General features: G+C 43.3%; 1 protein-coding gene across 1 annotated transcript in view; it reads left to right on the top strand.

Moving 5' to 3' along the window:
- The window catches only part of myo5ab (myosin VAb), a 52,317-nt gene that overhangs the window by 22,661 nt on the left and 13,981 nt on the right, over positions 1–15,675 (top strand). The window contains exons 13-27 of the mRNA XM_060914483.1: positions 1,254–1,379; positions 1,507–1,590; positions 1,717–1,842; positions 1,974–2,071; positions 2,161–2,247; positions 3,333–3,441; positions 3,582–3,793; positions 3,917–4,073; positions 5,611–5,850; positions 6,037–6,231; positions 8,298–8,391; positions 12,106–12,254; positions 12,374–12,487; positions 14,726–14,863; positions 15,329–15,385. Coding sequence (XP_060770466.1) covers positions 1,254–1,379; positions 1,507–1,590; positions 1,717–1,842; positions 1,974–2,071; positions 2,161–2,247; positions 3,333–3,441; positions 3,582–3,793; positions 3,917–4,073; positions 5,611–5,850; positions 6,037–6,231; positions 8,298–8,391; positions 12,106–12,254; positions 12,374–12,487; positions 14,726–14,863; positions 15,329–15,385 — 1,986 coding nt within the window. The remainder of the gene's footprint in view (positions 1–1,253; positions 1,380–1,506; positions 1,591–1,716; positions 1,843–1,973; positions 2,072–2,160; positions 2,248–3,332; positions 3,442–3,581; positions 3,794–3,916; positions 4,074–5,610; positions 5,851–6,036; positions 6,232–8,297; positions 8,392–12,105; positions 12,255–12,373; positions 12,488–14,725; positions 14,864–15,328; positions 15,386–15,675) is intronic.

The raw sequence follows: 15,675 nt of genomic DNA, 5'->3' as shown, positions 1-15,675 counted from the left end.
TGTACATGGATGTGACAACACAGAAAGGAGTCTGTTTTTACTGCCGACGGGAGAGCCCCTGAAGACGCAGTGGCTTAATTTTATTTACTCCAATAATACGCCGTCGAGTCTACCTAAGACGGTGTATGTTTGTCGGAAGCATTTTCCTGAGGAATGTTTCCACAACTTGGGACAGTACAGGGCAGGTTTTGCACATCAACTGTCACTGAAGCCTGGGTCCGTACCAAGCATCCCTGCCGCATCAGCCACAAACACCGAACAAGTAAGTGTATAACTGTTAAGTCGTTTTGCCATGTTTTAAAATTGGTGCCACGTTAGCCTTGCAATGGCTACATTAGCTGTGCAGCTAACTGCTTCCTGCAGTTAGCCAGGTACTCTGCGCTACAAAACCAAAAAGCATGCTCTGTTAAACTGAGTTTAGTCTGGAAATTGATTGTAACTTATGAGCTTATGTTAGACTATTGCTCCGCAATGCATGTCTTCTGTTGGATAAGCGATATGTTGCTGTAGTTGCTGCTTCTATCCTCTTTGGTTATAGAGTGCGTGTTCAAGCCTAGGGTATTATACGTTCGTAAACTACCACTCCGAACACTCTCACTCTCTGTTCTCTGTGTCACGTTGAGTTTACGAAAGGAGTCCGAGGGAGAACGGGGTTTTGTCTTAGCAGCGTGGCTACAGGCGCTGATAGCAGTGAGTATGTGTGCGCGCAGCTTGGTCAAGCCCCTCCCCCCATGGCCCGCCCCCACCCTCTACCCTTCCCCGCCTCCATGCTTCTCATTAGCAAAACGACGCACTGGGAAAAGGGCTGAAATGGGGCTTTCTCCCAGGAGGCTATATCTACGTGCCGAGGGTTCATTTCGAGAAAGGCTGCAGATATACAGTAACATCCGGAAACCTCCACAAGCCCGTTTAAAGCATCAACAAACCACCATGCCATGGGTCCTTTAAGTTATTGAACTTTAAATTTATTTTATTTATTCTTTTTTTTCAGACGATTTTATCTTCTTTTTTTTAGACATGTTTACTACTTCTTTGATTCAGGAGCTTGGTAGCAAATTTGAATTTCCCTCTGGGGATTAATAAAGTGATTTTCTGATTTGCTCGTCCATCCATCCATGACTTGTTAATTGGTTTTATTGCATGCTTAAGTTTTCTTCAGGTTCAAGGAAATACCTATACAAATGGATACATTGTCATGTTTTATCAGTTGACCCTGTCTGTTTTCATTTCTTAACCTGCCACAAAACCCTCAGATGCCAAAAGGATCAGATAATTCATGGGCACAAAAGCTCTATAACACCCACTGGAAGAAGAGCGAGCACTTTGACAAACCACGCATGTCCAACAAGGCCTTCATCATCCATCATTTTGCAGACAGGGTATAGAACTTGGATGTTTCAGAAGTGGCATAGTTTGTTTGATAATGACCGTTTTATGAGTTTATAATACTGTTTTTATTCATCTGGCTTCTCTTTTTATTGCTCTTTCTGTTTGATTCTGTCTCAGGTAGAGTATCATTGTGTTGGGTTTCTGGAGAAAAACAAAGACACGGTGAATGAGGAACAGATAAATGTGCTGAAATCGAGTAAGGTTTGTCCATCCCAGAAACAGTGGAAAAACACGACGTTTGAGATTTGACCTATCAAAGTGTAAGTGTTCTTTCAGCTTTTTTCCATGTTAAAAAGCATCTGTCTTCCCATGTGCTTTTTTTTTTAGTTTGCTTTGCTGCTGGAGCTTTTCCAGGAAGAGAAAAGAGCCCCAGGTAAAGTAGCCTCAAGTCGCACAAAGATGACTCAAATGGGCCAGTCTGTCAGAGAGCACAAGAAATCTGTTGGACTGCAAGTATGTGGGATGACCTTTTACTGATGCTTTGCCTTGTTTTAATACATTTGTCCTTTGTTAAATGCACTATTGCTGACCAACATTATAATACTATGGCAAGAAATAGTTTCTGTATTTTCTCCTCCTTTTAGTTCCGAAACTCTTTGCAGTTGTTGATGGACACTTTAAATGCCACAACTCCTCATTATGTGCGCTGCATAAAGCCCAATGATCAGAAAACTCCTTTTGTGTTAGTACCTTGGACTTTCATCTTAGACATATCATTTTTTTAAAAAGGTCTTATTCCTGTTTCATATTATTATCTCTCTCTCACTCTAGAATGAACCCCATTAGAGCAGCACAGCAGTTGAGGGCATGTGGCGTACTGGAGACCATCCGCATCTCTGCAGCAGGCTTTCCATCCAGGTTCAACTGTTCAAAATATGCTTATTTAGATTACTGTTCTTCTTGTGTGTGTGTGTGAGAATTATTAATAATTGGTGAATTTTTAATGTCTGTGTATTTCACCTTTCATTGTAAATGGCTTGTTGTAATTATGCCTCTTGTGGTGGAGGCATTGTGTTTATCTTGAGAACAAGTGGTTGAATGATTGTAGGATTTATGTGAAATTATCATTATAACCTGCAGATGAGCTGATTTAGATTGTGAAATTGACCCGAATAGATTAAGGTCACAGCAAGGGTGGGCACGTCTGTATCCGTCCGTCCACCCGCCCGTACAGTGTCTCGAATCTTGGCAACTCCGCTAGTTCTCATTATTTCTGATGCAGTAAAAAGGTCATTTTTAAGGGTGACTAAAAAAAATAATACTTAAAATCAGTCCACAAATTCAAGTGTGTGGTACAAGAGGACTGAGGATAAAGTGTGTACAGACAAACTGGCAAAGTATTTAATTTTCTTTAGTATAAATACGGAGGTGATTATAGAAAATCATGCGTGCTGATTATCGAGAAATAGTCCAACTCTCTCGACCAATCACCTCGAGTGACTTGACAAAATGGCGGCCAATTACTTTGTCACTGTAAATGAGGAAGAATTACAAATTATGAAAGAAAATGCTGTTCCTAAAAGCACTAAAGATGCTCCGAAGTTTGGTCTAAAACTCTTCAAAGGGAAGGTGGAATTGTGATTTTTTTTTTTTTTTTTTTAATCTGTTTCAAACCAAAGGATTTTATGCGACTCAGTGTAGAGAAGTGACAAGTCTGCGTGCACCGTTATTACAGTTGCATGCCACTTTTGAAGTTTGAAATAAAAAAAACATGATTTTTAAAAATTTTTTTTAATTAATCATCTGTGTATTTATACTAAAACAAATATCCGCCTCAGGCTCAGTGATTATCAATGAATAATAACCTTGACGTTGTCGCTGTTATTATTCACCGATATTCACTTCGCCTTCTGCGAATAATTGCTAAATGTTATTTGCTTTCCCAATACTTTAAATGGGTTGTATGTTCTTACAGTAGGTCGTGTAATTTATGTTCTTTTCAGGTGGACCTATGAGGAATTTTTCAGTCGGTACCGAGTTCTGATGAAGCAGAAGGATGTGATGTCAGACATGAAATTAACCTGCCAGAATGTTCTGGAACAGCTGATACAGGTATCTCTCCTTCATACGCCAAAATTAATTATGGAGTTTCATGCTAAATGTAAACATTATAGGCTTAGTTTTTCATTCGGTTATAACTTTTCATAGTATACCTAATGACAAGTCTTGAAATTGATCATTTCTCTCTTCAGGACGCAGATAAGTACCAGTTTGGGAAAACCAAGATCTTCTTTCGGGCAGGGCAGGTGGCATATTTGGAGAAACTACGGGCCGATAAACTCCGTAAGGCTTGTGTGCAGATCCAGAAGACCATCCGGTGCTGGCTCGCCCGCAAGAAATACCTGCGTCTGCGCAGAGCAGCAGTCACCATGCAGAGATACACACGTGGACACCAGGCTCGGGCGTGAGTGCACAACTTGCGTTTGTATTGTACTATACTAAGGCTGACGACGCTACAAATCTCTACCTACTGTTACATTACGTGCTATTTCTGGACTGATAACACTATTCTGTTGATTCTCCTCAGCTTGTATAAGTCTCTGAGGAGGACAAAAGCAGCTGTGGTGATCCAGAAATACCAGCGACGGTATGCAGCCAGGCAACTTTACAAGCAGAAACGAGCAGCAGCAGTACTCCTGCAACGCCTGCTTCGTGGACATGGAGCCAGACTGCGATATCGACAGGTATGGAGTTCATGTCATACTGGAAAACTTTTAATTGCAGTTTTCCCACAGTTTGACACTAGACTGTAATTATAGGCTACATCCATTAGTTTCGGAGGCAGTGAAACAGAGTAATAGAAAGAGTGCGTCATATGAAGCAAAGCAATCATTACATTGACGTTTCAATGTGTGCATAGCATACCACCAGTCTCCTGCCCTGCCCCTGCCAAAAAAAAAATCATGCATGCAGATAAGAAGTTTGGATCACTGATCCAAAGGGGGGAAAAAAAAAAGCATCGCACCTTTAAAGGTCCCATGGCATGGTGGTTTGTTGATGCTTTAAACGGGCTCGTGGAGGTTTCCGGATGTTATATCTGCAGCCTTTCTCGAAATGAACCCTCGGCACGTAGATATAGCCTCCTGGGAGAAAGCCCCATTTCAGCGCTTTTCCCAGTGCGTCGTTTTGCTAATGAGAAGCAGGAGGCGGGGAAGGGTAGAGGGTGGGGGCGGGTCTTATCATTAATATTCATGACATGTAAACGTGTTACCTCTGATTGGCTAACAGCACTGTGACGCTACCTCCAGTGGGTCAGAACAAGCGGATGTGGGTGTCTTACTATGGTGAGAGAGAAGGAACAAACCGCGAAGGGAAAAATACCGCGCGCTAACGTCATTAAGGTGCGACGCGAGGAAATAAAATATTCAACAAATATTTGGGTTTTTACTGAACAAACAAACAAATAAATAAAATGAACGAGTGACTTAAAAAAAGAAGAATGTGGGTGTCTTTGTAAAAACTGTTTTGATTGGCTATTATAACAGAGCATGCTGCATGCTTTTTGGTTTTGTAGCGCAGAGTACCTGGCTAACTGCAGGAAGCGGTTAGCTGCACAGCTAATGTAGCCATTGCAAGGCTAACGTGGCACCGATTTTAAAACATGGCAAAACGACTTAACAGTTATACACTTACTTGTTCGGTGTTTGTGGCTGATGCGGCAGGGATGCTTGGTACGGACCCAGGCTTCAGTGACAGTTGATGTGCAAAACCTGCCCTGTACTGTCCCAAGTTGTGGAAACATTCATCAGGAAAATGCTTCCGACAAACATACACCGTCTTAGGTAGACTCGACGGCGTATTATTGGAGTAAATAAAATTAAGCCACTGCGTCTTCAGGGGCTCTCCCGTCGGCAGTAAAAACAGACTCCTTTCTGTGTTGTCACATCCATGTACAGCGCAACTTCCATGTTTGGTGGCAACTTTTGAGCTGGGCGGGCAATCCATACAGTGGGTGGGAATCCAGAGGGGGGGCGTGGGGATCATCTCCCTTGCTGACGTAGTAAAGGGAAGAGTTTATCAACGCGCCGTTTTGACGCGCCATTCTCAAATGTTGGGCATAGTTTGGTTTACACATTATGAAATTTCTAGCCACTGAGGTGACTTAAGAAGGTCAGAGGAACTCATTTTAACGTTAAAAAACCTCAGAAAGTGAAAATTTCATGCCATGGGACCTTTAAAAACTCGTGTCTATACTCCTGTGTTTTTGTGTGTCCTGCTCAGCTATGGTATGAGCAGAAGGTGGTGGTGGTGCAGCGCTGGGTGCGCGGATGGCTAGCACGGCTGCACTACAGACGCACTGCTCAGGCTGTGGTGTATCTGCAGTGCTGTGTGCGCCGAATGCTGGCTCGACGAGAGCTCAAGAAACTCAAGATTGAGGCACGTTCAGTTGAGCACTACAAGAAACTCAGCGTAGGCATGGAGAACAAGATAATGCAGTTACAGAGGAAAGTGGATGAGCAGGTATGATCTCTCTTAAATTAGCTTTTGTGGAAATACAAGGCCTGGAGCATAGCCAGAAGGTTTACTGATGCTGGTTCACTTTTTAATCATGTTGATTAATTTATCTTTTTCGGTCCAGTACTGTGGAGACTGATGAAGGGGTGTGTGTGTGTGTGTGTGTGTGTGTGTGTGTGATGAAATCTCTAGCATAAAGAGAACAGGGAGCTGTCCGAGCGCTTGTGTGCAGTTGAGAGCTGGAGTATGGCAGAGATGGATAAATTGTGCACCCAGCTGGAAACTCTGCACAGGGCGGAGGAAGAAGCTCGTCGTTTTAGCGGTCAGGTATCTGCTCTGGAGGAGGAGCTGGGATTAACCCGGCATGAACTGGAAACCAGCAAAAAGGTGGGAGGCACTCTAGGGAGAATTTGTATATTTATATTACTCAAGTTGTTAAGCAAAAATAGTGGGGAGTTGAGTGGACACGTGATGTACCTTTTCACTGTGTTCTGTCAAAATGACGACATAAATCGCTCCCCACGTCTCCTCAGCGACATAGACTCAGCCCTAGCGGAAGTCTCCGGCAAGGAGCACGATTGCGAGGTCCCGTACAATCGAAACTCCTCAGGGGAGTGGGGGAGGGGGGTTCCCAGCCGAGGCTCCACGCAGTATGATATGGCCCTTTTCCACTACCCTTTTTCAGCTCGCTTCAGCTCACTTCAGCCCGACACGGCTCGCATTTCGACTACCGAAAACCAGCACGACTCGGCTCGCTTCAGCCCTGCTTAGCCCCTAAAACTCGCACCGTTTTGGAGTGGGGCTGAAGCGAGCCAAAGCGAGCCGAGTGAGGCTGGGGGCGTGAGCAGACACTCCCCTGTGCACTGATTGGTGAGGAGGAGTGTCCTCACATGCCCACACACGCCCCGCGAGCGCGCTGGGATCTGTAAACACCGCAAACCCGGAAGGAGAAGAATTACGAATTACGAGAATTTCTGAAGCCTTATGCGCCTCGCCTCATCTATACGCTCTTGCCAGTATCTGTCCGCGTTGTCGGTGACAACAAGCCACAGCACCAAGACCAGCAACACTAACGACTCCATGTCCTCCATGTTTATTGTTTACTCTCTGGGTTGTGAGACTACCGCTTAAAAGCTCACTGATGTCACTGTTTGCGCTGCTTAACGACATCACCTGACGTCCACCCACTTTCGCTAACTCCACCCAATGTGTCCACCCACTTCCAGCCAGCATGGTTCAGCGCGGTTGTAGTCGAAATGCAACTCCAACAGCCCCGCTCAGCCCGACTCAGCACGGCACGGCTCAGCCCGACTCAGCCGCGTTTGTAGTGGAAAAGCGGCATTAGTGTGAGCATGTAGCCTACGGGAAATGAATAGTGTGTTGGATTAGCAGTAATCCAGTGTTTTGGAAATTCGAACATTTCTTAGGCTCCTCTGTGGTGTCACCAATCCATATGCAAAGTATGGAGTGTGTGCATCCAGCCATGTCAATTTGCACAGATGAAAAGACAGATAGACGGCCTTCCTTTAGTAGTATAGATAGATAGCAGCGTAAACTAGGAACGATATCTTTAGGCTCATCGGATTCTACATCTCCGTGTATGAATGCCTACTGAGTAAACATGGGGCATTCTAGTTCCTCTGGTTACATTAAAGGGCATATTCTGGACCAATTTTGTTTGTTTTTTTATATGAAAGTATGTCCCTTTACACACTCATCCAGAAGGGTAATTTTGCACAAGGCCATCTGTCTACAGCAGAAAAAAACAAAACAAAACACGTCTGGAAAAATCCCAAGGGAGTCTGGAGCCAGATTCGTGGCGTCACCTGCGGAAGCGCCAGCAGGCTGCGAGAGCTTTGCACAATTTCAGTGCACAGCCTGTGTAGACCAAGCGCTCCCATTTCTCTCTCATTGTCCGGTCTTTTGGGAAACGATGAGTACTAATCCCATCAAGATTGGTGTTGCTACACCCTCCTACGATACATCTGTTAACCATTTTAATAATTGCGTGATAACGTCGAAGAAATTTGCAGAAAAACACCAGGTCGTTTTCTCATAAACAAACCAGCGCTGATGTAGGATTCAGAAGGAGGCGTCCCGCACGTGACGTCACGAAAATCAGTGTTTGCTGGGAAATCGAAATGCCAAGTTTTTTCAGAGGCGGACCAATTCGCATCAAATGGCTTGATTTCAACTGAATTTTTCTGGTATTGCGCAAGGTAAAAAAAATTGCACAAAATGTGACAGATATTTGACCAAAGTTTAATATAAAATAGGAGAATTGCATTGATCTTGCTCCTGAATTTACCCGTGATATGCACTTTAACATGTAATTTCTGATATATCCTTGGTCTTATTTTATTCTGTTAGATTCGATTCTGGAAAAAAGACCACCTAAAATGAAATCGGTGGTAAGCAAAAGTAATAAAATCATGTTTTCTTTGGTAATGCAGATGCTTGCTGAGCTGAAGGAGACAAACTGTCTGCTGAAGTCTGAGAAAGATGAGCTAAACAAACTGATCCAGGAGCAGAGCCAACAGATTACTGGTAGGTATAAATCATTGCTATCTTTTATAATTGATGATACTTGGGATTCATGAAAATAAATTGTATTGCCAACGAAGACCTTCATCTAAACTACTTAAAATGAGCTTAAATACACCTGATACATACTTGCATTTAAGCAAAATCTGCTCAGGACATCAGCCACAGTTGCCAAACAGATATTTTATTAGTTGATAGAGTGTAGGATGACCCCCTTGTGAAATTTACATGTGTACCTTTTGCCTAATATTTGCACCTTTATTCCTAAATGAGGGCGGCACGGTGGTGTAGTGGTTAGCGCTGCCGCCTCACAGCAAGAAGGTCCGGGTTCGAGCCCCGTGGCCGGCAAGGGCCTTTCTGTGTGGAGTTTGCATATTCTCCCCGTGTCTGTGTGGGTTTCCTCCGGGTGCTCCGTTTTCCCCCACAGTCCAAAGACATGCAGGTTAGGTTAACTGGTGACTCTAAATTGACCGTAGGTGTGAATGTGAGTGTGAATGGTTGTCTGTGTCTATGTGTCAGCCCTGTGATGACCTGGCGACTTGTCCAGGGTGTACCCCGCCTTTCGCCCGTAGTCAGCTGGGATAGGCTCCAGCTCACCTGCGACCCTGTAGAACAGGATAAAGCGGCTACAGATGAGGAGATGAGATTCCTAGATGATGAGATTAGAAGACTAAAAAAACTCTGCTGCTACTTTAAGTAGAGCTCAGAGATATGGGGCAACAACTGTGTAGTAATATTTCAGCAATATACAACAGTGTGATTCGAACCAGGAACAAAGGTCATATTGTTTTCCTTAACACATGGTGTGGTAAACTAGCTAGCTTATAACACTGTCTCCCCCCCCCCCCCCCCCCCCCCAAAAAAAAAAAGGTAAACAGGGGCATGTTTACTACTGTGTTTTATCACCTCTGCTTTTAACAACACTCTCTCTGTAAATATTGGGGAGCTGAGGAGACCATTTGCTTTAGTTTTGATTGGGACATTTCACTTTCTTGCCTGATTTTATGCAGTTTCATTTGTTCAGCAGTTCGGGGTCTCCTTTTGTTTTTTTTTGTTTTTTTTCATTTTGTAATGCGTCAAATGTTTTAAACGGGAGACAGGTCTGGACTGCAGGCAGGCCAGTTTAGCACCCGAACTCTTATTACGGAGCCATGCAGTTGTAATGCATGCAGAATGGAGTTTGTCCTCGACATTGTCTTGCTGAAAGAAGGAAGGCCTTTCCTGAAAAAGACGTCATCTGGATGGTAACATATTGCCCTGAAATATGTATCGATCATTCAGCATTAATGATGCCTTCCCAGATGTGCAAGCTACCCATGTCATGTGCATTAATGCACCCTCATACCATCACAGATGCTAGCTTTTGAACTGTGCACTGATGATAAGCTGGATGGTCCATCTTCTCTTTAGCCTGGAGGATGTGGTGTGTCTGATTTTCTAAAAAGAATTTCAGATTTTGATTCATCAGACCACAGGACAGTTTTCCACTTCGCCTCAGGTCAGTCATAAATGAGCTCAGGCCCAGAGAAGGCGGTGGTGTTCCTAGCTATTGTTTGTGGTTTCTTCTTTGCATGGTAGAATTTTAACTTTTTCATTCGTAGATGCAGTGACGAACTGTGTTCACAGATGATGGTTTTTGGAAGTGTTCCTGAGCCCATGCAGCAATTTACACTACAGGATTGTGTCTGTTTTTGTGGCTACTGCCTCATAGAGGTGGAACCACTATGTCATTGTATTGTAAGAATGAGTGTAACAATAGCGCACTGCGCATACACACAGGTGTTCCTGTTAAAATGGCCGGTGAGTGTATACAATTCGGTTCACCATTTGAAATAAATGGACTAGACTAAAGAAATCGCTTAGGGATATGTTTATGCTTATTACTGAGGGAAAGTGCGTTCGTATTTTAAAATGTACTCCAGGTTGTCCCCCTTTCCTCACCACCTTCAGCCAGTGGTCCCATGTGTGATGTCGATGTGACGCATTACCAAGTTGTTATGGGAAGTTATCAAAAAGAGTCTTGAGATCACTGAGCTCTAGCGCCGGGCCTTTCCCGGGAAATAAGAGTTTCGGTCATGGCAACAGCGTGTGTATGTCAGCCTCGGTTCGGAGGTTTCAGTTTCGAAAACTGTAAGAGTAGAATAATATAAAGTACAGACACTTGGTGTATTTTACTTCTGTTTTTTTTTTTACTTGTTCATTTTTGCATTACGCTTCATTTTTGTGGCTACTGCCTCAGAGTAAATATCTCATTATCTCTAGCCGCTTTATCCTTCTACAGGGTCGCAGGCAAGCTGGAGCCTATCCCAGCTGACTACGGGCGAAAGGCGGGGTACACCCTGGACAAGTCGCCAGGTCAACACAGGGCTGACACATAGACACAGACAACCATTCACACTCACATTCACACCTACGCTCAATTTAGAGTCACCAGTTAACCTAACCTGCATGTCTTTGGACTGTGGGGGAAACCGGAGCACCCGGAGGAAACCCACGCGGACACGGGGAGAACATGCAAACTCTACACAGAAAGGCCCTCGCCGGCCCTGGGGCTCGAACCCAGGACCTTCTTGCTGTGAGGCAACAGCGCTAACCACTACACCACCGTGCCGCCCAGAGTAAATATATATGCCATATTTACTGTCTGGACATGGGATCAGAAAACAATTTTATTTATAAGCAGTAGCCACATGTACCCATAGGGTACCTATTTTTAATGTACTGTCACCTGAGGGCCTGAAGAGGAGAACTTCACCAGGGGGTAAATCTACATCCTAATAATTTAATAAAACATTTTTTCAGAAATTGATGTCCTGAGCGGAGTTTGCATGTTCTCCCCGTGTCCGCATCCTCCGGTTTCCCCCACAGTCCAAAGACATGCAGGTTCTCTAAATTGACCGTAGGTGTGAGTGTGAATGGTTGTCTGTGTCTGTGTCAGCCCTGTGATGACCTGGCGACTTGTCCAGGGTGTACCCCGCCTTTCGCCCGTAGTCAGCTGGGATAGGCTCCAGCTTGCCTGCAACCCTGTAGAAGGATAAAGCAGCTAGAGATAATGAGATGAGATGTCATGAGCAGATTTTGTTTAAATGTAAGCATCAGGTGTTTAAAATCCAAGCAAAATTTATCTTCTACCAACTTCATTTCCGGAATGGACGTAGATTGTAGCCAATCACTTCTAACATTTAGGAACCACTTTTGTTCTCCAATACCCACTTTTCCAGCAACGGGAACTAGGTGCTAGTACTGGTTTGGAGTGGGTTAAACCACCAATGCCAAGCATGTCAACAATGGCACAAATGGTAGTCACAAAATTTTAACTGGTTTTGTTGGTCACAATAATCCCACCCCAGCCCCTGACGTAAGTGGTTCTTGGTTCTAGACCAACAAATTGTTGGTGCTGCTCTTGAACCAGTTTTCCTGGCTGATAACCAGTTCTTTGGCTGTCAAAATTTGAAGAACTGGTTCGAGTTTAGGCACCAGCTCTGAACCAGCCCTCGAACTGCCTTGATTGAGAAAGGGGTACAAGCGACACCTCACACAAAAGCCTGACTTGGATTGGAGACAGAGAGCTGCTGTATTTGGTCTCGGAGGGTGAAACACTTGTAATCTGATTGACTCTTCAAATCTCGTGGAAATGTTGATTTTCACAAGAAAACTAGCTCTGTCTTTAAATGACCTTTTTTTTTGGGTGCATCTACCAAACACGCACATTCATAGATCAGCTACAGGAGGCCCATAAGGAATACACCAAGCATCTGCAAATGGAGCTTAATGAAGCGCGTACTCACTACCAGAACCTTCTGACTGAACACATCAAACTGGAGGCCCAGTACACTGATCTGAAATCTGAGCGAGAGGCTGCAACAGTAAGGGCTATGCATTTAGACATTTAAAAAGTTAATACATCAGCAATCTCAGCAGACCAGTACAGTTGATAGAAATGTAGTGGAAGGGGAAAAAATGTGATTTTCTTTTCTCCCTGCAGTATACTACCAAACTGGGTCACTTAAGAAAAGACTCTGCTTTCAGTAGCAATGAATCAGAATACACTCATTGCTCTGAGTTCACAGGGTCGGATGTCAGCATACAGGTTCAAGAGGTAAGTGTCCGTATTCACTGTTTGAACGTTAACATGACTCTGAATCCAAAACTGGTTTTTAAGCAATTTTTGTTCCAGTCCCTTAGTGTCACGGACCCCTGATATGACACTACTATATCTGGGGGGGAGTTTTAGAGATTCTCATTTAATTCTGTAGTTCATCATGTCCAGGAAAATGATTTAAAAAAAAATTGAGATTCATAACTTGGTGATCGTCCACTTAAATGCTCTCTAGAACCAGGTGTCTCCTTTGCAATAGTGTGTACTTGCTAGGGTGCATCAGTTGCCCTCACTTTCATAAAATCTGATGCATTTTTGTTTGGGTGTTCCTTTTCACCAATAAAGACATCCTGTAAAATTTTTTGACCATATTCAAAAGTCTAATGGTGGCACCATGAGGTTCATTTTTTGCCAAAAAAACACTTATTTTATGTTTTTGCGTAAGGTTTGAATCACAATGTTGGACTCCATTTATTGATTTCTTGTGACCCAGAGATCATGTTAAGAACCTTTGCAAGGGATTGAGAAGCATTAAAGTAGTTGAACAATGATTCAATGAACAGCTAAAACTCAAACTGTGCTTGATAATATATTTAGAATATGTACTAAAATGTGTATCTAAGATATTTGGTATACTCTATAAGGTGCCATAATGTTTCATGAAAAGTGATCGAAATTTTGTCATAAAAGTCATAAAATGGCAGCTTTTTCCATAACTTTGAGCTCCTGGTGCCACCATTAAACTTTTGAATTTTGTCAAAATATTTCACCCAGTGTGTTTTCTTACCAAAAGGAACATAAAAACAAAAATGCATCATGATCGGAGGAACTTTTCATTTTTAGGGAGCAACTGATGCACCCTAGTACTTGCTATAAGGTAGTAGTACATTAGTTGCAGTAGTAGCAGTATACTTGGTTCGTTGGTGTGTTTATTCTATGCGTCTTCCGACACACTGTTCACTTTTCCAACCATCACTTGGTTGGAGAGAAAATACTGGTTTCGTTTTGAAGAAAGTGGACTTTGTATGAAGTCAGTGTGCTTTTCAGAAGTGTTTTACAAACTTGGGCTTTTTAGCATGATTTGTTTTTATACATCGTCATCTGCATCAGTAAGAGTTAAAGGTTTTTGTTAAACTTTTTGCTGTTCTGAATAGTTGGTTAGTTTGCTATGCTGCCATCAGGTTTTGTTTAGATTCACCAGCGAATTGGCGTATCTCAGATTCTTGACTGGTTTAACCTGCCGTTTAGCCATTTATAAACAATTAACGCTATTGGCTTCATATTTTAAACCATTGCAAATGTGTGTGGTAAGTGAGGGGAAACATTTTTAGTATAGTACATGTCTCCATTATGGAAATATGGTCAGACATTAACATGGGCAATGTTTAGATTAGATAGAACTTTATTGATCCCTTTGGGAGGGTTCCCTCAGGGAAATTAAAATTCCAGTAGCATCATTATAGGATAAACAGAGAATAGAATAGAAAAGAGAGAATTTCTAGATAAATTAAGTCTTTAGAAAACAACTTCTAGATAAATTAAGTATTTGCATATACAAATGTATTAAAAAGATATGAAAAAAGTCCAGCAGGAAAGGTATTGCTTATTGTCAGGCTAGGCTACTGCTCCTTCCCGTCCTCTGTCCTCCTGTTACCCCTCCTCCCCCCCAGAGAGGAGTTGTACAGTCTGATGGCGTGAGGGACAAAGGAGTTTAAGTCTGTTCGTCCTGCACTTGGGAAGGAGCATTCTGTCACTGAACAGGCTCCTCTGGTTGCTGATGACGGTGTGCAGAGGGTGACTGGCATCATCCATGATGTTCAGTAGTTTGTCCATAGTCCTCTTCTCTGCCACCGTCACCAGAGAGTCCAGCTTCATGCCGACCACAGAGCCGGCCCGCCTGATCAGTTTGTCCAGCCTGGATGTGTCCTTCTTGGATGTGCTGCCCCCCCAGCACACCACGGTGTAAAACAGGACACTGGTGACCACGGGCTGATAGAACATCCACAGGAGTTTCCTGCAGATGTTAAAGGACTGCAGCCTCCTCAGGAAGTATAGCCTGCTCTACTTTATCTTGACTAATTATTGTATCTGTAGTTGCGTCGCATGAGTGATAACAGAATGTGTAGCACATCCAAGTAGAGCTCTGTCCAGTCCATTGCCAAAAGACTGAGAAAAGCACTTTGCAGAAAGGCTCCTTTTCTCCTCTACACCAGCCCATGTCTGTGCTCTCTGCTGCAGGATGAGGTAAAAGGAAGTCTGGATGTGGCTCTCCTGCTGAAGTTGCAGAAGAGAGTTGCTGAGCTGGAACAGGAGAAGATGAACCTGCAAAGAGAATGGGATTCCAGAGAGGAGCAGCTTCAGCAGGAATACACCAAGGTACTCGTCCCTCAGCCCAGTTCCAGTGTACCATAGAAACTGACATGGGGATGGTCGCATTTGTTACTGCAGTTTCAGTAAACTTAAGGTACTTCAGTGTTCAGATGAGTTACCAACGCGGGAGGGTGAAGGCTAACATGAAGCCAGCTAACTGCACCTTTTCGACCTGCCTGCTGCTCATGCACACTCTGAGAAAAGCACCAACTGCATGTTTACCACATGCACGACCTCACAGATGCACACAATTGGCTAGAGCTTTTGTAATTGACTGGGGACAGAGAGTAGACCATCTTTCCCACCTGTAGAGCTTGGCCATTTGGTTTGAAAACTATTCGTTTTAAGGAGTTGAGAAGTTATATGGTATTCATCATGAAGAAACTAGTTGTTGGTTAACTAGCAGGGCCAGACCTACATACTGTATAGGTTTAAAGAGAATATTAATCTACATTGTGTATTCTAATTCAGGACCTGGATGAGTATCGGAGAACATTAGGAGCTGAAAGAGACTACGAGGCCCAGAAGGTAAAACTATATAGAACGACTCCTTCCTTTTGTAGCAAATGCTGCAGTTTTCTATGAATAAACCTAAATCCGTTAGGGATAAATCCATTAGGGATTTGCCTACTTTTTGGCTGAAGATATCACTTTTTGTTTTTAAATATTTTTGAGTGTAAAGATTATGGTTAGTGTTATGCTCAATGTTTTTTATAGTCCCTAGTTGGAACTATTGCCCTGAAGCAATTTCTATTGAAGTGCCTCACTCAAGCTAGGAGTAAAAATCATAGTAGCAGGATGCTTGGGTTTATTTTGGC

The sequence above is a fragment of the Neoarius graeffei genome, chromosome 2, assembly GCF_027579695.1.
Source record: "Neoarius graeffei isolate fNeoGra1 chromosome 2, fNeoGra1.pri, whole genome shotgun sequence".
Taxonomy (NCBI): domain Eukaryota; kingdom Metazoa; phylum Chordata; class Actinopteri; order Siluriformes; family Ariidae; genus Neoarius; species Neoarius graeffei.
The sequence above is the reverse complement of the archived record's forward strand: the minus strand, read 5'-3'. Positions and strand labels throughout refer to the sequence as shown.